Source organism: Archocentrus centrarchus, chromosome 12 (genome assembly GCF_007364275.1).
Source record: "Archocentrus centrarchus isolate MPI-CPG fArcCen1 chromosome 12, fArcCen1, whole genome shotgun sequence".
In the NCBI taxonomy this organism is placed as follows: domain Eukaryota; kingdom Metazoa; phylum Chordata; class Actinopteri; order Cichliformes; family Cichlidae; genus Archocentrus; species Archocentrus centrarchus.
In genome coordinates this window covers 1672902-1696775 of record NC_044357.1, presented here as the reverse complement: position 1 = coordinate 1696775, position 23874 = coordinate 1672902, and the positions used below count along the sequence as shown (strand labels likewise).

Genomic DNA, 23874 nt, shown 5'->3' with positions numbered 1-23874 from the left:
GTTGGATAATACAATAAAATGGTAGCGGATCTAGCATCTAATTACGTCAATTACAAAAAACATTTTACATTTCTAGGTTTATTATTATCTTCTGCTCGCCTTTTCGCGATGAAGTTTCGAGCGCAGAGACTCAACGAACTGTTCGCGAAGCCTCCGCAGACGTTCTCCGCCGTACGCCGCTTTCGTCGCTGTATCATAAAATAAAGCTCTAACGAGCATGCGCTAAGTGAAAGTGATCTGGCTCTTTAATTTATTTCACGCCGTTTACCGGACGGCCCGAGAGCTGTAGCTTTTATTTACGCGGGGTAGAGTGACCGCGAGAAACGGCCGCCCAGGGTGAAATAATCCACTACACCCTCTGTTTTTGTCGCAGGTTTGGTGACGTCCAATAATCGACTTGCTGTGAAGTCTCCGGGGCCGAGGCCTAGAGAGTTTTTTCTATAACGGACGCAATAAAAAATTTTGGCGTCGATGCTTATCTAGATTTCGGTACCCGTTTTGACCGGATGTGAACCAATGAAGCACTTTACACTGTAACTGAAGCATTAACGGTGGGAAACGTTAGCCAGCTAATTAAAGCTACTGCTAACTGCCAGCGAGGAAGTGAGGAACGAAAAAAAAAATGACATCTCGGAGGTAAGAACGGGCTGTCTGGAAAACAATGTCTGCTGAGAATGTTAGCTGGGTTTGCTAACTTTAACTTAACTCAGTTATTTGGATCTTGGTGTGTCGGTGAACAATCAGTGGGAGTGCCGACGCTTCTAGAAACAGAGAAAATAGGTGGTGTAGGACCGCTTCATTTAGCGTTACACCGGCAACTTAAAGCATAGTCTGAAGATGTTAAGTAAACAGCGCTGTGACACTGCTTCACAACCAAGAAAGCTAATTCAGTTGTTCACAAAGTGTAGTTAGCAATAGGCAAAGTTAAAGTAAACCAACCTTGCTACAGCTACTAATGACATGCATCTTACTGGATGGGTTTGTTATGCTTCGAGCTGTTGTCCAAGTCAAATCGGTTTTATTTACAAACAACTGAAGAAAAGGCACCACATATAATTATATATATATTTTAAATTAACAAGTCATTTTAACCAGAAAAAGGGAAAACACCAGAAATGCATCAGAAAACGGAAATGAAGTATGCTTCGTGCTGTAGCTATTTGCAGAGACAGAAATCACGAAACTCAAGCGTAATAAATGTAACACGTCAAAATCCCATTGTGAGCGAACGCAGAGGAATAAAGACGTTTTACAAATACAGTGCACAGATCAAACGTCTTGTGCAGACAGAGGCAAAATATGAGGATAATATTGACAGGGAGGGAGAAGAAGCAGATCCCCAGGATGGAGACATGAATGAAACGGGTAGGCAGTCTTGGGGGGAGTGGAGGGTGGCAGTTGTAGGAAGAAAGTGGTCACCCTTTGAATCTCTTTGCTGGAAAATGGTGTTGGGTAGAGAGGAAGTGAGGAAAGATGGAGACAGCATACCTGTTTTGTACCTTTGGTTCCAAATCAGTCTAGATGTCTTCAAGCACATTGTGCAATAATACCAGAAACACTTATAAGTGGGAGGCGGGGCTCTCAAAAGGATCCTGAATCAGGAGACATATTTAACAGCAAAGGTGGTGATAGTAGTATAACTTTCAGGGGGGAAAAACTTTTTAATTCCTTATTTTTGAACAAAGTCAGTGATCTGTTTAAGCATTTTTGCTCAGATTTGGTGTTTAGTCCAGGTGGCCATTCAAATTAAACTTAAGTAATACTTCAAATAAATGATTGGAAACTTAACTAGAAGCCTTTAGAAGGACTTTGATAATGCTTTCTCTGAATGGTGGGTTGAAAATAGCAAGTATTTAAGTCCATACTAAGCAATTAATCCACATTTTTGGACACTTTTTAGCACCATAACTTACCATCCTCTCTGAGTATGTTATGTTGTGCTGTTGTTGTGCATTTTACATTGTTGTTGTGTGATTGCAATGTCTGATCTTTTGGAAAGAAGTTCACACCATGCCATATATGGGCAGTTGTAAGTAAATGCATATGTTAATTGGGAGACTAAATGGTTAATTTACTTGTCCGCTCTTAGGTGGTTTCACCCCAACATCACAGGTGTGGAGGCTGAAAACCTTCTGCTGACTCGTGGAGTGGATGGGAGCTTTTTAGCCAGACCCAGTAAAAGCAATCCAGGAGACTTTACGCTCTCAGTAAGGTAAGTGATGATACTCATGATTGTACAAAGCAGCATATGCCAGAGGAGTTAGAATAAAAAAAAAAGAAACATTCTTGCTTGTGAAACGGGTAAGAAATGCAAGGGAGACTCAAAACATCTCTTGATCCAGAGACCATGACTTATCACACTGAGCTGTCTGACCCACACAGTAAACCTGCTGTATCATAAGTTAAATTGGCAGTGGTGGGTGGAGGTGGGGGCAGAGATATAAATGTGTTCATGATATCCATCCAGCCATCCATTTTCTAACGCTTGTCCAATTCAGGGTCACGTTACTAGGTATTGGAAACCAAACATGTCCTCTAAGAGAAATTTCATATACTTCAAAAGACCTCTGGATCTAAACTCAAGGCAGCAGAAGTGAAAGTGTCTGATAATGCGACAGAGTTAGAAAGAGTAGTACAAATTGCAGATGTCATCCTAGATTCTGCTAACATATTTGATATTGATATTTTGGCTAAACTTTTGGTGTGCATAAGAGTTTTAAAAACCACTGCATGGGTCACATGACTGTGGACCTTATATGGCATTTTGATTTATTCACAGAGGTTAATCCCTCAGCTCTGCAGGAGATTTTAGTCTATTTAGTATCATTGTCTTTATTTTCCATGCTCTGCTCTCATCAGTTTTATTTCCAAGAGCAGCAAGCAGGTGTTTGGAGTGAACCAGCACAGAAAAACCCCTGTAGCACACTACCTACCCAGCGCTGTACTAGAACGCGGGCAGAGTTGGCACCTAGCACATCTACATCCAGCAGTTTAATAGCCAGATGGTTCACTCAGGAGCTGGTACAGAGCAAGCCTGAGAGTAAATATTAGAGTTTCATTTATCAGGTGGACACAAACATGACTCCAAAGGAGCAATAACGCTGCTCTGCATCTGCTGGGTGTGTGAACAGGGGAATTGTTTAAGCAGTAACATGACATGATGTGCCTATATTAGGTACTTTGTCATATCCCCGGCAGGATAATTGTACTTTTATATAGAGTAATTGTAAAAACTTTTGTAAAAAATTTTGGATGATCATGAGAAAGCCAGTATTATCTGAAGGGGGGGGGGGGTTACTGATGTAAAAAAAGTTTGTAGTTTTATCTTGAGGCCTGTTGGGTCATAAATTTTTAAGATGAAGTATCATTAAGTCAGTTTAGCTGATGTAGCCAATGTTATTTCTGGAGCAGCCACATATTTCAGCTGTATAGTCTCTCATCTTACACCATATTTACTTCCTATGGAAACAAAACAAGTCATGCTTCTCTTGTGGAAACGTAAATTTCCACAAGGACACTAGTTCAAACCAGCACGTCTCATCTCCTTTTTTTTTTTCCTTCCTTTTTTTTTTTTTTTTGCCAGAGTTAACCGTAAGTCACTGACAGTTGCTTTTTTTACTGAGCTGCAGATCTGCCACAAGTTCTCCTTTTTTCTGTATTTGAATTAATGGCAGTCACCTACAATGACTCAACAGTTTGTCTGGTTTGTCTCACCCAAAAAGCCCCCCCTCCTCTCTAAGATATTTTACCACTGTTTATTCACCTTCTCAGCACAAGCATTAGAAATGATACCCAGAGTGTTACTGGTGCATGTGACAGTGTTAAAATGTTCATCACTTTGCTAATTGTATATTGTTTCTCGCTGTCACTCTGCATCAGACGGGCTAGAACAGAAGCAAACCTGAGGGTTGTTTCAGTTCAGTTAATGTAATGTGCCTGGAACAGTTTCCTAAAGACAATGACAGTATGTTCACAAGTGAGAAGTAATAATCTCAGATTGATCATGGTGAGAGTGACTGCCAGTAGCTTGTTAAGCAAGGCATGTTTTTTTTTTTTTGTTTTTTTTAAAGCGTGTTTTTCCATTTAATGCTGTAGTTTCATGTCAGAATCTCCACTTAAAACTGACACTTTCAACACTGATGTTTGTGGGTTCATCTTGTTTATTACTTTGATATGAATTTGGAGCTTAATATAACTTTGCATTGCTAGAAATGTTGTTTAGATTCTCTCCTTAACAGTTTGTTTTACTGTGTGTGTGTGTGTGTGTGTGTGTGTGTGTGTGTGTGTGTGTGTGTGTGTGTGTGTGTGTGTGTGCGCGCGTGCGTAGAGCTGTCATCTGAAAGGCCAAACAGCTGTACCTTCATACACACAGTATGCAGCATTGTGGGTAGATAGTGGTCCTTTAACCCTGCAGTCTTGCAAAAAAAAAAAAAGAGTTTTCAGAGCTCTGTATGCAGCTGGTTCTACATGAGAGTGGCCTGATAGCTGAAGGCTCTGCTTCCCATTCTTATTAACTCTAGGAACCACAAGGAAGCATGCAATCTGAGAATGAAGTGCTTGGTTATTATAATATGGTACTATGAGGTTTTTGAAATATGACTGGGCCTGACTAGGCAAAATTTTCTATGTGTGAAAAGAGTTTTAAATTTAATTCTTGAATTTAACAGGGAGCCAATGAAGAGAAGCTAATATGGGAGAAATATGGTCTCCATTTCTAGTCCCTGTCAGTGCTACAGGCTTTTCAGGGAGCTTTTAGAGTGACCTGATGATAATGAATTACAGTAAATGCATTAACTAGCTTTTCAGCATCACTCTGAGACAGAATGTTTTTCGTTTTAGTGATATTGTGCAAATGAATTTAGAAGTAGGAAATTAGAGGTCATCCAGACCTTTGTTTCATCTGGCTTCATGGATAGATCAAGCTGAAAATGTATGCAGAATTTTCTATTATATTGCCTAATGGAAGCATGTATAATGTAAACAGTACTGGTCCCAGCACATAGCCCCGTGGAACTCCATGACCAACTTTTGTGTGTGAAGAAGGCTCGCCATTTACAGTCACAAACTGGATCTATTAGATGTGATTCAAACCACTCCATCACACTTCCTTTAATATCAACAGTGTGTTCTAATCTCTGTAATAAAATATTGTGGTCAGCATGCAGTTTATTTTTACATTTAAAAAAAAAAAATCGTGATTCTGAGCATTTTGTTATTGTTTTAGAAAACTCTATATAATGACCAAAAGGCAATAATAAATAAATTAATTAAAAATTTATTTAGTAGTGATTTTAAAGACTTGTTTAATTTCCTAAGACAGCCAGGCCTTCATCATTTGCTTGTATGCATGGCCTAAGGCACTTCTGCATTTGTTCTTAGAGTACAAACACATTCAGGTATGAAAACATTGATAAATCACTGATTTGTGCATGTGTACTCACAATTTACACACAAATTTGATCCATGATCCAGTTTTGACCAAACTTGAGCTGTCAAATAGATGGCCTCACATTTGATTAGAATATTTTGGTATACAAAGGAGTTCACAGCCAAGTCAGTGACTGCAAGGCGCCCAGGTCATGTGGCAAAAACAAGCCCAAATTGTCACCCCTCCACCACTGTTCTCTACACTTGGTATGAGGTGTTTGTGCTCACATGCCCGGTTTGGTTTTTGCTAAATATGTATTCTTTGGCCAGACATCTCCGCTGTGGTCTTGTCTGTCCAAAGGATATTGTTCCAGAAAGTCTTGTGATTTGTTTAGATCTAACTTTGCAGAACTAAGCTGTGCTGTCATGGTGTTTATAGACAGAAGGGGCTTTTTCCTGGCAACCCTTTCAAGCGATATTAGTTTAGTCTTTTTATAATTGTGCTGTCATGAAGTTTAATGTTTAACATGCTAACTGAAGCCTGTAGAGTCTGAGACAAAGCTCTGTTTTTTTTTTTTGTTTGTTTTTTTAAATGCAATTTCTCAGCACAGTCAGATCTTGGGGTGAATTTGCTGTGATGTTCACTCCCAGGAAGATTGTGGCATTCTGGTAACACATACCTGAATGCTCCAGACCAGCAAACTGCCAAAACGTTTGCTATTCTAGGCGGTCAGTATTCAAGTGCATTTGATTAGCAGCACCTGGCTGCTACTTATCTTCTTAGTGAATGAAGTTTTCCCATAAAAAATAAATTCATGTTACACCTTCATCCTCACTGTGCTGGTTTCAGTTATTGGTCATCTCACATGGGGAAGATAGGATGATGAGGAGAGGAGGGTGTGGGCATCTCTGCTTAGACTGCTGTCCACACAACCTGGACATGAGTAAGCACTAGAAAATGGATAGATAGATGATAGATGATGGGTTTCCAGATTTGTGACCTAATGATGGTGGTCTTACATGTGATAGTAGCATTTCTCTAAATGTTTGTGCTCTTCTGCAGGCGAAATGGAGCGGTCACCCACATTAAGATCCAGAACACAGGAGATTACTATGACCTTTATGGTGGGGAGAAGTTTGCCACTCTTGCAGAGCTGGTGCAGTATTACATGGAACATCACGGGCAACTGAAAGAGAAAAACGGAGATGTTATTGAGCTCAAGTATCCACTCAACTGTGCGGATCCCACCTCAGAGAGGTGAGCGTTGGTGTTGATGTAATATTTTTATGCTAGAATGTGGACCTTGGGGTATTATTAGTTCATGTCCAGCTCAAATAACTTTATTAGTTCATGTCCAGCTCAAATAATTTTACAAGTTCAAATGATTTTTTTGTTATTTTTGAGCACGTTTAACATTTTGTAAATTAAATTTACATAAGACAAATTTGATGCCAGCTGTTGTTTTCCAGACTATATCAAGTAATACAGTTTGTATTAGCTTTTATACTTTATTCCAGACATTCCACAGTAAGCTTGAACTGAAAACTATAAGCTTCATATTTTAACGTTATTTCCTTTGTGTATGATCAACCGTGCTTACTTCAAGTAAACTAAAACGGATCTTGTAGTTCAATTTCAAGTTTTGTTATGTGATATATTCTACTATCTTCACATTTTCCTGTTGCAGATGGTTCCACGGACACCTGTCGGGCAGGGAGGCTGAGAAGCTGCTTACGGAGAAAGGCAAAAATGGTAGTTTCCTGGTGAGAGAGAGCCAGAGCCATCCGGGAGATTTTGTTCTGTCGGTCCGTACCGGAGATGACAAAACGGACAGCAGCGACAGTAAACCCAAAGTCACTCACGTCATGATCCGTTGCCAGGTAAGATCCAGCTTTTGTGCACACTTAGTGTTTCTCACACCTAAACGTTGCCTGGGCGGGGCATACAGGTTTAATAACAACCACCCAAGTATGTTTAGAGATTTAGTTTAAACTTTTTTCATCTTTTCAGTGGAAGTAGATTTATCATTTGACAGTCCCATTTATTTTGAAAGTCTGCTAACCAGCTAGCTCTGGCCCTTAATTACTCTTACTTTTTGGCTGTTTAACAGGCCAGATTGCTATTGTGGTATTCTTTAATGCTGCCACAGTTGCCTCTCCAAAAAGTTTCACAGGTTGACCTTTTCCATCCCCATCATCGCTCTCATGACTACCATGACCTGGATGACTGAGAACCTACACAGACTTATTTATAAGTCATAAAGTGCTTTCCAGTTGAAATACGTGAACAATAGAACCTTATGTAAACAGAACCTCTTTCTGTGAGAAGTAGTGCTTGAATAAAACACCCTGAAATGTTCACTTTGCCTTTACAGCCTGCAAAGTGCTCACCAGTATCACTAAACATGTCTCAAGCTGTCCCACTTGTACGAATAAAGTGGCAGTAAAGTTTTGGAGCAGAGCAGTCAGCACTATGCAAGTAATCCCGTCGTTGGCTCATTTCTCCTTTGTCTGAGGCAAGTTTGGAGCAGTGTGTGAGGTTGCACAGACAGTTTTAATAAAATTTGCAAATTCAGAAGCAGGACGCGGCCTTAGGAAATCATTTTAACAATAGCCAGTGGTTATATATATATGGAAGTTATATAGCTGATATAGTTACCCAGGGTGGGTAAGCTAGCTGTTGTGTTGTGTTTACTCAGTTTCCACACAATAGAGTTTTTGCACATTTTTGCACATTACTGAAAGCACCAGTAATTTAAGATAAGATATTCCATCATATATAAAAAATATACAGAAATTGCAAAATCTTACTTAGCTCTTGAGGACTGTGTACCTAGATATGAATGAGCTTGTCCAAAGACAGAATTGTAACTGTGTGTCTTTTTGCTCAGCATGACCTGAAGTATGATGTGGGCGGCGGGGAGAAGTTTGACTCTCTCACAGACTTGGTAGAGCACTACAAGAAGAACCCTATGGTTGAAACTCTGGGCACTGTGCTTCAGCTCAAACAGGTTTGACCCATCTCCATTAGCATTCATGGCAAAAGGGCTCCCTCAGAATCTGTTCAATAGTAATGGAACTTTGCCTGACTTGTTTTTCTTCTGACTCCTGCTCCTCTCTGCAGCCTCTGAACACTACTCGCATTAACGCAGCAGAGATTGAAAGTCGAGTTAGGGAGCTCAGTAAACTCGCGGAGGCAACAGACAAGGTCAAACAGGGATTTTGGGAAGAATTTGAGGTGAGTGGTTCTGTATGTGTGTGTGTGTGTGTGTGTATGTTCCTTTTTAATAATCAGGTACTTTTATGTTATTAATAACTTAAAAAATAAGGTAATGATGTCATGTAAACATCAAAGGTGAAGTGATTAGTGGCTTAAATTGACAAAGACATTTACACCATTTCATGTATAATAATTCATCCGCATGAAAATAGGCATTTTGGTAATTTTATTAAAAGCAGTTGTTCAATTAAGGGAAAACCACTGTTAATAAGATCAGATATGAAATGCTTAATTAATCCCAAAAGTTGGGAAATTACTATGTCACAGCAGCTAAAACATGGAAGACATGGGTGTAAAGTGAACTGTAGTCAGCCTGCTGTTGCTCACGTTCTCATGCATCTCTATTGTACGTACTATATATCTGAGATAAAATATAGCCACTATAGCATTTGTGTGGTGCCATTATGAAGCCTCATGCTGAGTGTTTTCACTGTTGCTGGCTTGGTGTTTTGAAACCAGGTAATCCTCCTCTCTGACCCCTAAGGGGCATCCACACAGGAAGCAGTTTACAGTGACATGGTGACCAGAAACCATACTGAGGCAATAACAGACATTTTCTTTGCATACTTTCAGCTCCTTGCTACCAACTGATCATTGCTTAAATACCTACATGAGTATTGTTGCTGACCATCTCTTAATGATCAGTGTACCCATCCTCTGATGGCTGCTTCCAGCAGGATAAGATTCCATGTCACAAAACTCATCTCAAACTGCTTTTTTGATTACGACAACGAGTTCACTGTACACAGATGGCCTCCGCAGTCACCACAGCTCAATCCAGTAGAGCACCTTTGGTATATGGTGAAAAAGGAGATTCACATCATGGATGTGCAGCTGACAAATCTGAAGCAACTATTGTTGACAGATGTTTCCAGCACCTTGTTGATTCTGAGCCATCGAGAATTAAAGCAGTTCTGAAGGCAAATCCATCCATTTCTGTGAAATCGTAGGTTCTCGGGTCTGTGCTAGTTTCAAGTAAAGTCACAACAACTTGAGTAGGTTTTAATTTAAATAATTTAGTGATATTTTAGAAATTATCTCATACTAAAATGCATGGAAACATATCACATGGCTATTACTTTACACTGCACATGCATGTGCCTGTGCAATGCAGAATTTTACTGCACAGCAGCTGCTAGCTGTCTACTTTCTACAGTGTGGCACTGAAACAGGAGTGGCCTTTCAATCTCAGTGTACATTCTGTATAATGACAAATAAAAGCATTCTGTTCTATTCCAGTGTAAACAACAAGGGACTTAATCCATGTCAAATCAATCACTGTTCAAAGTGTGATTAAACATATTTAAAGTCTTGGCTTGAAATGTGACTCTCCCCCGTTTTCCTATTCAGACCTTACAGCAGCAAGAGTGCAAGCTGCTCTACAGTCGTAAAGAGGGCCAGAGACCGGAGAACAAAAACAAGAACAGATACAAGAACATTCTGCCTTGTAAGAAAATCTGACTGCTCTTTCTCTATTAAAAAAAAAAAACCTTCAGTGTAACAATTCGGGGATCTCCTCAGGGGATTTTCGAAGGCAACTAACTGTACTGTTTTGATTTCTGTTTCCAGTCGACCACACACGCGTGGTGCTGAATGATGGGGACCCAGATGAGGCAGGCTCTGACTATATCAACGCCAATATCATCATGGTAGTATCCAGTGTCATGGTAAACTCATGTCAGCCTCAGGGGGCACATGCACACAATGCCTGTGTTATCAGTCTGTTTGTGTTCTTGTTTGTTGTGTTTCTCGGTTGCTGACTGTGTCCTGTGTGCGCGTGTTTGTGTTTGTGCAGCCGGATTTGGACTCAAAGTGTAATAGCACCAAAGTGAAGAAGAGCTACATTGCCACTCAGGGGTGTCTGCATAACACCATCAGTGACTTCTGGAGGATGGTTTTTCAGGAGGACTCTCGAGTCATCGTCATGACCACCAAAGAGGTGGAAAGAGGGAAGGTAAGCAAAACGACCGAGCGCTGAACTGCAGTTCCACCTTTAAGGTTTCGATATTATTTCACGATGTGTGTGTGCTGATGTTGGCGAGCTACCCAGATTCTTGAAGTTATTCATCTAAGCTGGCAGACTGCCAGCGATAAATGCCCTCGTTCTAAACTGGTAGTTCATTAAGCTGTAGTTAGCATTTTGTTGTTAACAGTGAAGATAATTAGTAATGTTTACCAATTTGTTAATAGTTTGTACACCTCCTTGAAACATTATTTGGATAGCTATTGTAAAGTTCACCCTGATGTTTAGGTTTATGGCCCGTTTCACTGTTTCCTTTTGTTAGCTGTTTGATACAAAATAAAGCAAAACAAAAGCACATCTCTGAGAAACTACCAGTGCTGCCTCAATGGTATTTTAAGATAAAATAAGATATATGTCATCCCAAAGGTAGAAAAATCCTGTTAGAGCAGCAAAACATTAAACACAACCTTAATATATTATAGCTGTAGTATAGAAATGCAGAGAAAGAGACCCCAAAACATTTGATTCCTGCAGTGTGGCTGGTTAGTGCCCGTGTTATGTCAGTTTGTTGTCTATGGCCAGAAAGCCATTACACCAACACATTTTGTATGAATAAATATTTCCAGTATAGCTACTACTTTTGTTACTACAAAGTAAATCTAATTGTATCTCATCAGAGTAAGTGTGTGAAGTACTGGCCAGACATGTCAGCACTGAAAGAGTACGGGGCCATGCGTGTTCGCAATGTCAGAGAGACGTCTGCACATGACTACATCTTAAGAGAACTGAAACTTTCCAAAGTCGGACAGGTAAGTTGTTTGTCTCTATATACATATATACTGTACAAACGTAACATGAGGATTCTTCAGAAAAATAGCGGTTATCCATCATTGAACTTCACTGCAATAAATGTTAAAAATTGAAACAGTGGGCGGTGGTTAGCACTGCTGCCTCATAGTTAGAATACCATCTGGAAGGCCTGGGTTCGACTCCACCTTGGCCCGGGCCCTCTCCCTCCCTCTGTGTGGAGTTTGCATGTTCTCCCCGTGTCTGAGTGAGTTTCCTCCGGGTACTCTGGTTTCCTCCCACAGTCCAAAGACATGCACTTACTGGGGTTAGGTTAATTGGCCACTCTAAATTGCCCATAGGTGTGAATGAGAGCGTGAGTATGGATGGTTGTCTGTCTCTTTGTGTTGGCCCTGCGACAGGCTGGCGACCTGTTCAGGGTGTACCCTGCCTCTCGTCCTATGTCAGCTGGGATAGGCTCCAGCCCCCCCGCGACCCTGAACAGGATAAGCGGAAGTGAATGGATGAAATTGAAATCCTTTCTTTGACATCCTCACAGAACTGCTGGGTTGATAAAGATGACTGTCAATTTAAAAGCTGTTCAAAGTCTATAAACCCCGTTGATGATACTCTGTTTGAAAATTGTTCAGGGCAACACAGAACGTACAGTCTGGCAGTACCACTTTAGGGCCTGGCCAGACCATGGAGTCCCCACTGACCCAGGTGGTGTACTTGACTTTCTAGAAGAGGTCAACCTGAAACAGGAGAGCATACTGGATGCTGGGCCAATAACGGTACATTGCAGGTACCCCAAGTTGCACACTGAAAACACTTGACCAATCATAATGGAGGAGATATGTTTACTCAAACTGTTGTTTTTCAGTGCAGGGATCGGGCGGACAGGAACGTTTATAGTGATTGACATCCTGATAGATGTGATCAGAGAAAAAGGTGAGTAAATGCACACTGGGGTCACTGCAGCACCAAGCTAACGATTTGCCATATATAATTTTTGTGCCCCCTTTTTTTTTTCTCTGCGCATTTTCCATATTTTAAGTCTATCTTTAGACAAAATCAACAAAAAAAATCCTCCACATGCTGGCAAGTGGTTGGGGTGCGTACCACATGGGTAAAAATAACCCTGAGTGAAATTCCCTCGCTAATAAATATTCCAGTCAACTGTTAGTGGTATTATAACAAAGTGGGTCTGCGGGTAGTGTGCAGTGTTTGCCACCAGGGGGGATTATGGTGTGGGGTTGTTTTTTTAGGAGTTGGGCTCGGCTTCTTAGTTCCAGTGAAAGGAACTCTTAATGCTTCAGCATACAACACATTTTGGACAATTCCATGTTCCCACCTTTGTGGGATCAGTTTGGGGATGGCCCCTTCGTGTTCCAACATGGCTGCACACAGTGCGCAAAGCAGGTCCATAAAGACATGGATGAGTGAGTTTGGTGTGGAAGAACTTGACTGGCCTGACCTCAACCTGATAGAACACCTTTGGGATGAATTAGAGCAGAGATTGTGAGCCAGGCCTTCTCATCCAACATCAGTATCCGACCTCACGAATGCGCTTCTGGAAGAATGGTTAAAAATTCCCATAAACACTCCTAAACCTTGTGGAAAACTTGGCTTCATTTTTCATTTTTAAGACCTGGAGGTTGTGCTTCATAGGTGGCTAGCATAGGCAGCTGATGTCTACCCTCCACTGAGAGGTGAAAGGTCAGCAAAGTTTTTGAAAGCAGTGTGCTGGGATCAGGCTGTTCTCAGTGGGTATGATGAATGCCTGGTCAGCTAATAGCTGGAGAGGCGACCTGTTAAATCACATCTCCAAAAACATTGGAGCGCTGGTGTAGATAGGCTGTTGACAAATATTGAACAGATATTTTAAGATTACATGACTACATTGTTGCCTTAAAAATCTTATGTGAATTTGGTGACACAGAAATATATTAGTATTTTAAAACCTTACTTACAGTTTCCTCTGCCATTGTCGGCTGTGATTTCATTCAAAATGCATCCTGGGATGCATACCTGTCTGCTGCATCAATCCATTATTTGGGATTGATCTATCTTGACTTGCTGTGAAGGGTAACCAATCAGATGTTAGGGTCTGTTGACGAGCTGCACAGGAACCATGAAATAATGAATAAAATAGCAAAATAAATAAAAAAAAAAATTAAATGAATTTCTATTTTAATTAATTGAAACAATTATTTATTTCCAGTTGCAATTAATTAATCACATTTAATTAATTATTTAATGTTGTATTTATATATATCTATATAAATATGCTGTGGAAATGTAGAAATAAATTTAAGGTACAGATCTGGTGATGCCTTTTTTTTAATATATATTAATCTACACATTTTGCCCATTCAGTTTTTTAAAAACCACTTTTACTGCAGTTACAGTAGCTTTTGGAAATAGGCTAATTTTAATTTATTATTATTTTTTTAACCCTTTTCATTGCTGCTTTTCTGGTTCTGGTTTCAGCTCTAATTCATCTGTTCCATTAAAAGCAGTTAAGTATAAGTGTTACAAATGTTTCATGTTGTAACCAAATTAGTGTACATGTGATAAAGGTGTTAGATTTCATTGTATATTAGTAGTATTAAAATATCCTAAATGAAATTAGTTTCACTTTGCCAAAACCTTGAAAATGGTATTTTTCTGCTGCAGGGGTGGACTGTGACATTGACGTGCCGAAGACCATACAGATGGTTCGTTCTCAGCGCTCTGGGATGGTGCAGACTGAGGCGCAGTACAGATTCATCTACATGGCTGTACAGCACTACATAGAAACACTGCAGAGGCGCATAGAAGAAGAGCAGGTATGCAGCAGTTTCAGTTTTTGATTTTTTTTTTTTGATTTTTTTTTTTTATCCCCATTTATAACTTTCGTCTGCTTTCTCTGCAGAAAAGTAAGATTAAAGGACGCGAATACACCAACATTAAGTACTCTTTGTCTGACCTGACTGGAGGAGAGCAGAGCCCTCTGCCTCCTTGCACTCCTATTCCTACTCCCACCTGCACAGAGTAAGTGATGCTGAAAGGAACTGTTGCATTTAAACACTTGTTAAGAAAACACTGCCAGTAGTTTCTCACTCATTTGTATTTGTTGTCAGGATGAGGGAGGACAGCTCCAGAGTGTATGAGAATGTGGGCCTGATGCAGCAGCAGAAGAGCTTCAGATGAGATTCACTTTTGATCCCAGTGCTCTATTAGCTCCAGGTAAACCCAGGAACTAGAACATATAGTAACCTTTTAAGACACAGACAAAATTCTTCCTGCACTCAAAGTTGATCACATTTTTTTTTAACTCCAGTTTCAATTTATTCCTTTTCAGGATCTTGATACCTGACAGTTTTTTCGCCAGCCACACCTTGACTCCTGAGACTTGACCGTGATGACATGGAACAATGGGGAAAACACACACATGCAGACACACAAAACCCAAAACATGAGGGAGACCAGACACTGGGGTCTGTAGGTTCTCGCTCATTCTACACAAACATTTTCCCTCTAGTTGAATTCTAAACCACTGTGATCGTCAGAAGAGCCTTTGAGAAACCTAACATGCTAAGTCCCCTACTAAACCACATTTTGGGTTTAGGCTTTGTAAATCTCACTGCAAAAAGGGCTGCCAACAGCGGGAAAACAACATAGCTAACCTTTACTCAGCTCTCATTTTTCTCTGTATTTTTTCTTTTTTGTTAACCAAAGGAAAGCGACAGATTGTTTGTGGACAGAAGTGACGAGTTGACTGAAAAAGGCCTGTGCCAAAACCACACGTAATTTTTTTTTTTAATCCACATTTTGCACCTAGTTATGAAATCTTTGTGCTCGGGGGAAGAAAAAAAAAAAAGTGTGGAAAAACTTCCAGTGCTTTTTACTCTTGATTTGCAACTTCACAAATTCATTTTTGTGGCAAGGGCACCTCAAAGAGAAACAAAAATTCAGGTTTTTGGGAGTGGAATTAACTTCTTTGTCTCCTACTTCACGAGTTTAATACGCTTTCATTGGGATTAACAGTGTTAGTTAACCATTCCTGAGCTCAAGCCGAATGTCCTTAATGCTGCCCTTTGAATTAGCAGCATAACAGCTTCAGTTAAGCCTTGATCCATCAGGTGGATTTATGAATAATCTAATCTGGATTTTAGGGAGGAGTTTCCAGAAGGTCTGCACTTGTCAGTATGTTGACGTATTAGGACTTCAGGGGAATCTCTATATTTCAGTTGCAGGCATAGCCACAGACTCATGGCTGCCATTTTTTTTAAAATGCATTTTACTCTTTTTTTTTTTTTGTTTGATTTGTTTTTTAATTCTTTCTCATTCTTGTTAAGGATAAAGGCCTTTATATACCATTGCCTATTTTGAACACCGCATGTACTTAAGTCTGTTTTAAAAAAAGTAATCACACATCTCTCAGTTTTGGCAGTGTAGATTAGTTCTTGTGGTTGTATTCAGTTGGATCCAAGAGTTTATACACACAAACTCACACATAAGTATACTTGTTTTATAGGAGAGTATTTTCTGGTCTTTTTGTTAATATCAATCAAAGTAAACAATTTTACTGGAATAGTTCGACATTTTGGGGGGGAATCATTTACCCCAGATAATAAGCTGGATACCACTCTCATGTCTGTACACTAAATATGAAGTTATAGCTAGCAGCTAATTGGTTTAGCTTAGTTTAACATAGAGAACAGAAACAAGGGGTAACCGCTGTCTTAACTTGGCTTAAAGGTAAACCAATAAAAACAAAAATACTCAGATTTGTATAAATATTTTCACTATGCTAACTTTACACTCGTACAAAAGAACATACTTTAGTTATATCAAATCCATAAAACCATGCTGACTTTAAGATGCACGTTGGACACAAAAAGTACTTATGCTACTTTTCTACTTCTGCTAATGTCTGGCTGCTCATTATTCAAGTCCTGAGATAACAGCCCAGTGGGCCGTATTCTTTTTCATACGCTTGTTTTATGCAACTTACATCTTGCTTTTGATGTTTATTCTCGAGTCTGCATCAGTGACGGAGCAGCTGTCAGGCCCTCCTTAGGTAGAAGTAAGTTACAAGGTTGGCATGTAACTTGCTAATGTTTACTAATTAGCATCACATGCAGAATAAAGAAAAGGCTGTTAAAGATGTCATTAGTTTTGTAGCTGTTCAGCAGTCTAATAATGGCACTAGATGAATATTTAAAGGTTCAGAGTGATTACAGTTTATCCTCAGGGAAACATGAATGTGCCAGCATTCAAGGTTTGTACCAGATTTCATGGCTCTTCGTCCGTTAGTTACAGAGAAATCTAAGTCTGGACCAAAGCAGTGGACTGATTGATTGAAATTGCCATTTATAGTGCAGTGCTGCAAGCATGACTAAATTCACCATGGTTTTATGGGGAAGTGTATGCTGGAAGTGATTCTTGGCTCTTTTCACACAGCCTAGCCTGATGCTAAACTAGACTAATGATCAGCTTTGTATTTGAAGTGCAGCTATGAGAGTGGAATCGTCACAGCTAACAGCGAGAAATGAAAATACATATTCCAGAATGTCACTGTTTCTTTCTCTTCACTATCAGCTTCAATATTACGATAGTCACTTACTCTGTTCAAACATGTGGCCTCAGTATTTTGTCAAGCATTGTCAGTTTCTGCACATTTGCTTACCATCACTACGCCTTGAGAAACTGCAGTCTTGCGATTGAACTTGCTGCAACAGTGCTGACTCAGAATCTCTCCTTTTGAGAAAAAGGCAGAAGCGGCTTTGCCTTTTGGACAGTTCTCAGCAACCACTGATCTGGGACTGAACAGCTTTTTTTTTTCTTTTTTTTTTCCTGTGATTAAAAATCTTGACATCAGTGTTTTCGGGGGCTGCTTCCTCTCATCGGAGGAGTCTGCTTATACCTGACTGCTACACAGTACGTCCCCCCCCCCCCCCCCCCCCCCCCCCCCCCCCCGTGTGAACGCCATCAGCTGACTGAGATCCTCTGTAGTGTGGTGTACTGTATGCAGTTTTTATCGTTGAACGGTTGACTTTGCACCTGCGTAATGTTTTGTGGAACGTGTGCTTGTGGTGTTTTGTGTCGTGTGTGAGTGTGTGTGTGTGTGTGTGTGTGTGTGTGTGTGTGTGCGTGCGTGCGTGCGTGCCTGCTGTGACAGTGTGGCTGCTGACAGCCATACATGTTCTTAGTTACTTTCTTGGTTGTTTTCTTCCGAGATGATGAAACTGCTTTCCATTTATCATGTAAGCAATTTAGATGCATAGACTTGCCTTCTATGCCTATGTGTATGTGATAGCGATTAAAAAAAACAAACAAAAAAAACTTAACAGTGCTCTTTAGTTCCACCGCCATTCAAGAACCCATAACACTTAAATGTGAATACTTTGATCCTTAACATCCTGAACAAAAAGAGAAAAAGAGTAAAAACAGTGATCACAATGCAAACAAAATATATTTTTTAACGTGTAAATTGTACATGAGTTCCAGGTAGAGGAGAATGTACTTAAACATATCTACTTGCCAATAAAATATATTGTAGGAATATACATACAGCTTTCCTCCTCTGGCATAGGGAGGAACCTCTCACTACGCTTAAAAGGTTTATTGTATGACTTTCAATGCAGTTAACCATGTTAATTTCCTTAATAACAATAAATGGCTAGTAAATGCCTCATTAAGTCACTGTCTGTTTTGTTTTTTTAGTTTGTGAAAAATGTTGATCAACTGATTTTAATAATATGTCATTTGTGCCTGTTTAAATGACCAGGATATCAAAGTTTACGTTTTCTGGATTAAAAACTCTCCTTACTGCTGCAAGTCTGTAAATGAATCTGAGTTGGCTAAGTAAGGGAAGTGAAGTTGCTTTAAAAGTTTGTTTAAAGCAACTTTGCATTAATTGTGTCAGTAATGTCTCTCCAGCCTCAGTATAAGCAGTGATGGGGCTGGAGGGGCTGCAGTCTTCCCCTGAATCATACAGGGGGTAAGGGAAATTAAGGAGATCAGAGCCTCCCCCAAAGTTTTCACCAGAAAGTCCTGTTGCTGCAGCTCAGTCTGTATAATCAGATTCTATCCTGTACTGATAGACTGCTCAAACGGTGATAAACTTGAACGCTTCAGTCTTCAACCCACCACACTGGAACCATCAGCGTGGGCCAGGTGACAAAAATTTGGAGGTGTGGGTGCCACTATAACCCACGTTGTTGAACAGGCGACCCATGTACTAAGGGCAAGAGTTAAGGGTCTAAGGGCCACTCCCACCCACTTTCTTGTATATTCTTCACTGTCCTATCCAATAAAGACAAAAAACAAAAAAAAGGTGCTCGACAACGTTAAAAAACACGTGGCATCGACCGCTTTTTGCAGGGCAACAACAGCACGCACAAACTAAGGTGTAAGCAACTGAATTCAAGCCACTGCTTGCGCATGACACCACCAGTGCTGCAACCATATGGGCCTCTAAGACGTCTGTTGCACTGATTGTAGTTTAAGTGTCAATTCATGTGGAAGCTCTGAGTTAAGTTAAAGCAGTGGTTCTCAAATCCAGGCCTCATGGCCTCAGGGACACATCTAAAACCTGCAGGACACTGGGCCAAGAGGCCTGGATTTGAATACCACTGAGTTAAAGTTAATGCATAAGGATATTATGCTGGAGGTGTAATGGCTTTCGCACGGTGTGATTGCATACGAAGTCCATAAAATGACTAACTGGTGCAAATTTGCACCAAGCAACATGAATAGAGGTGAATCTGCATTTGCACAAGTTAAATCGTTTCAATTCTGGCAAATAATTCACTTCACCCACCATAATTCTCCCACGGACTTGTGTTCCCAGCAACAATCAGAAATGCAGAACAAACGTATTCACACATTTTTGTGGGCAGCTTCACTTTTTGATACAGAAAGTAGTGAGCTTCAAGAAAAGGGAGTGAAATCACAGGACCTCATGGTAACTTTTGAAAATATGTGGGGCAGATATTAGTGGTTACATCGCGACTGTATGTAATAGGTGTGTGTTTGTGTGATTTGTATTAGGTTAAAACGTGCTACGTAAACAATGTAGTATGAACAGAATAAAAACCAGGATTACACAAAAGAGTGTGAACACTGATTTCCATCCATATCAACGCCACAGTCACTCTCTCTCCTCCTGCTGAAGCTTCAAATTCACTGCTGATAACTACAGAATTGGTACTTAGCACAGGCCTGCTATAAACTGAACCAGATGATTAAGCAGCTCCAATGTGAATTAAGCATGAGAGAACAGTTTTAATTTCAGCTAAATCATAAAAGCCACTGAACAATGATGAAAACAACTGATGAAGAGTAAAATATGCGAGGAATTCAGTGTCGGTTGCAAAGTGATGTAACTGGAGTTATAATGTCAGTAACTGGGCACAAGATAAATATTTTCATATGTGCACTGTAAGCACTGAAGTGTTAGTTGGCAGGAAATAAGTTTATGTATAAGTAGTGTAATCTGTTGCAGTATGTGGAAGAGGACCAGTTTGTCCATGTTTTCATGAATTAGGTTCATAACACAGCTGGAAATGTGCACAGATGGATCCAATTTAGACTAATTAGAGAAAAAATGTTTTTTTTTTTCAATTTGAATGATGTGAGCAATTATCACGGAAAAAGAAATGTTATTATTGGATTTAAATGCACCTATCAGACCCCCTTTTGTTGAATAATTATCTGATGTATTAGTGGCATAATTGCATTAAATTTCATCTTGAGACCTGTAAGACTTGAGTAGAGATGAGTATTTGTTTAGCCTAATCTCGTTTACCTCAGGGGGCAGAGCTCAATAAAGCTGACATGTGCTCAGTTCTTAATGAGTATAACAGCTTTTATCAAGAAGAGAGAGAACAATATTGACCCGAGGAAGAATACAAACCACAACAACGGAGAACAATTTCCCATTTGTTGAAAAATTGTATTTTCCTTGAGCTTTCTGTGATCTGTTATGTTTCTGTTGAGGTCACAAAAGTTTGAATTTCCCACCAGGCTTTAAGGGCTTTTTTTTTTTATACAAAATAGATAACAGTTTACTATCTGTTCACATAAAATACAGTAACTATAACATTGTTTTTGAGATTGCCTGTCAGGAAATGTCAGTGAGGAGTGTGTTTCAGGACCGGAGGCAATGAAGGAGATCGTTCTTCCTTAAGTTGGGTATGGATTGAGAAAATAAAAGAAAAGTAACTATTCTGAGAATGTTTCTTTTGTGGGTAAGGCTGCAAACATATATGCAATAACACTAAGGTACACTCTATTATTCATCAGATTTATTATTCTTACATTATCAGGGTTCATACAACTTTTCCAGGGTCATTCAAATTCATTTTCAAGATTTTATAGCACATTAACACTGGGATACATATATATATAAAAATACATAGATACTCAAAATTATTTCACATTTAATTACATTAAAAAGATGGTATTATGCAATAAGTCACTTGACAGAAAACAATAATTACTGATAGTTAATTCTGGAAACTTTATTCTCCAGATTGTGAGCAAATCCCATTTAAAACAGCTCTTATGTAACTCGGTCTAACGCAGTAAGTTAAACTATCCATCAAAGTGACCCATCACATTAGGCTCCATAGGCTCCGAACGGTCAAAGGTCAGTTTCTTCATGGGCGTAGAATTCAACTCCGCGCTTAAAGTTTCCACACGAGAGCGTGAACCTGGGGGAGCACGGGCGCACGGCAGACGCTCATTAAAACGGCGATTCTCTTGTCTTCAGGAGAGGGGCGGGGTCAGGCCGGGGTCAGGCCAGGCCCAGGCGGAGAAATTTTCATTTTAGACTTTCCGACTCATTTTCTTTCTTCTCCATCTCATAAGCGAACTATTCAATCAGTTACTTATTTTTTTATTTAAAAAATAAATAAAAAGGTTACAATTTCAAGCAGTTTCAAGCACTATATCCAAAATTCAAGCACTTTTCAAACCTTGAAAAAAACAACATTAAAATCCAAGGATTTTCAGGACATATACGAACCCTGATTATGCTACCAATACTTTTTGCAACCTCCATTCGTAACTTCTGACAGCTCTGCACACATCCCTATCACTGTTGGCTCCTGGCAGTTCAACTAGCAGCAGGTGCATCGGCACAGTCAAAATTTCTTCAGAAAATTTCTAATTTCTGAAGAAATTTTCTAGTTTCTGTCTAATTTCTAGTTCTTATTATTCCCCTTCTTCCATCTAAAATTTTGATGTGTAACTTGTGTCGCAGCTTTGAGAAAACCCCCCATAAAAGGTATATGTGGCTCAACTGAGAACAGTGTGCTGTGACTTTTGGTAAATGGGCTAGTTCTTTTAATAGCACTTTTCTGCTCTGACTGAGCACTTAAAGCACTTATACAACACATTTACATTCACCCATGGGTGCTTACTGTCTACCTTTCACACGCATTCATACTAAGACGCTTGCGTTGGAGAGCAACTTGGGGTTCAGTATCTTGCCCAAGGATGCTTTGGCATGCAGCCCAGAGCAGCCAGGAATCAAACCGCCAACCTTCCGATTAGTAGGTGACCTGCTCCGCCTCCTGAGCCACAGCCACTTTTGGTAGTGAGTCAACCACCTCGCTCACTATAAAGTGGTTCCCAAATTTCAGCTGAAAATCAGAAGTGCAGGGTATCTTTATACGGTCACCATGACATATAATACACACCACAGACACAAAAAATCAGTATTTTGTACTTGGGGAAGTTGCTGCTGCTCAGGGTAAAATTTTTCCAATGAGACTTGTAGTTTTCTTTTGATAGGATTTTCTTCAAGGGCCACTTTCTTGTGTGCCTCTCTTTTCCAGTGTCTCTCACTGACATGCAGGGGAGGGTTTTTCACACCTCCCCCTCCTGTCACGGGCTTTAGTCATAGCAAATGGTCCCCACAGCTGTGGGATGATGTCACCCCTTCTCTCTCGGTGTAAAACTCATCTTTGCAGGTCCGGTGGGTGTCTGTGGGGGTCAGTGTGTCCTCTGTTTATCAGGACCAGTCAAACAGCAGGAAAGCTGTTATTCATCATATGAACATCCCCCTCATACACTTCATTATATGACTGTCATTCAAACAGGACGTTTGCTAGACATTGAAAATGAAAGCTTCTGAAAATTTAAAGCTGAGTCCAAGCGGCTGTAAGTTTCCATGAGTTTTACACACTTGCATATTAAAATCTGGCAAATATTACAGCGCCCTTTGTTTTAGCTGGCTCTCTGACGCAGTGATGGTGATAGACACACACATCTACATCTTGTTTCCACCATTAAAATATGACTGTAAACCAAGTGAGCCCTTTAAAATAAAAGCTCACAAATATTAAAGCTACTTAAATGGGCTTATAAAAGGTGATGATTTTTATGTGTATATAATGGACTGTGTATATAATTTGTACATAATGGACTATTTTTCCTTAGTAGGCTACTTCCTGTTATGACTACTGTTGTATAAACAGGATGTAAATAAGTCTTTCAAAATGAAGTCCACTTAATACATTTCTAGCTGTTTTATTTCACAGACAGTGACAGACAAACAATCTCTAATTGTTGTTTCTCCTTTAAAAACTTCACTGTACTTGATTCTCTAAATAAAAGCTCAAAAGTATCAAAGCTGCTTTTTGAGTTTCATTTACGAGTTTTCTAGCCTTCCCCAGTGCTTCCCTTAGTGTAAAGTTGCTGCATCTAGGTGTGTGTTTAACCTTTGTATTAGTTACTTCCCATTTTATTTTGGCACTCCTTTGTCTCTTGTACTTTGTATTTAATTTTACTCCCTTCCCTGTGATTGTGTGTCTGGTTTCCTTCCAGCTGTGTCTCATTTCCCTGATTAGTCCTTAGTGGTGAGAGTATAAATAGTGCTGTCTTCACCTTGTCCTTGGTTACAGCATCTGTTGTTCTTCCTTGTGTGAGTATTCTTGTCTGGATTCTGTTTATGCAGTTTTGTGTTGTATGTTTTGGACTTTTTAGCAATAAAGATGTGTTTTTAAGAAATCTGCATTTGGATCCTTATTCTGCAATTCTATTACACAGTTGCTGCATATGGTTTCATCTTTAGAATAATTTTAACAAAATTATATTTGACTGTCAAGCATCTTTAAATTTTTTGAGCTTTTATTTTTTCTATCTTGTTTTGGCCTGTTGAGGGATTTACATTGTGTTCCCAATACTTCCTGCAACCTCCAGAAAGCAATTCTTAGCTTTTGATGGCTCTCCATTCATCCTGTTTGCTCCTATTGGCTACTGAAAACTCAACCAGCAGCAGATGCATTGCCACACTCAACATTTCCTCTTGAAATTTTCTAGTCAGAAATTAAAATTGAGTAAAAGAGTGACTATTTTCTCTCTAATAGTTTTATTTAGGGGTGTTGGTAAGGTGTTGGGTCACCATGTTCCACCAGAAAAACGACAGTGAGCTTTGGCATTGATTCTCCAAGTGTCTGGAACAAGACTGGAGGGAAGC

The 23874-nt window shown here is 39.8% G+C and overlaps 1 protein-coding gene across 2 annotated transcripts; it reads left to right on the top strand.

Moving 5' to 3' along the window:
• The first annotated feature begins 228 nt into the window (after positions 1-228).
• On the top strand, positions 229-17334 carry ptpn11a (protein tyrosine phosphatase non-receptor type 11a). 2 transcript variants are annotated; one of them, XM_030742492.1, is made up of 16 exons: positions 229-636; positions 2090-2212; positions 6431-6625; positions 7056-7248; positions 8259-8378; positions 8492-8605; positions 9998-10094; positions 10217-10296; positions 10443-10601; positions 11288-11419; positions 12047-12201; positions 12280-12347; positions 14076-14227; positions 14314-14432; positions 14522-14627; positions 14743-17334. In XM_030742492.1, the coding sequence occupies exons 1-15, from the start codon at positions 623-625 to the stop codon at positions 14589-14591; spliced, it is 1791 nt and encodes a 596-aa protein (XP_030598352.1). In that variant the 5' UTR covers positions 229-622; the 3' UTR covers positions 14592-14627; positions 14743-17334. The 2 variants fall into 2 exon arrangements, with proteins under 2 accessions (XP_030598352.1, XP_030598351.1); XM_030742491.1 differs by having other exon boundaries at positions 10217-10314.
• Positions 17335-23874: the final 6540 nt, after the last annotated feature.

Coding starts and splice junctions, on each gene's coding strand:
- ptpn11a (XM_030742491.1), top strand. Junction 6,626..7,055: donor GCGGATCCCACCTCAGAGAG/GTGAGCGTTGGT, acceptor TTCCTGTTGCAG/ATGGTTCCACGGACACCTGT. Junction 14,228..14,313: donor GGCGCATAGAAGAAGAGCAG/GTATGCAGCAGT, acceptor CTTTCTCTGCAG/AAAAGTAAGATTAAAGGACG.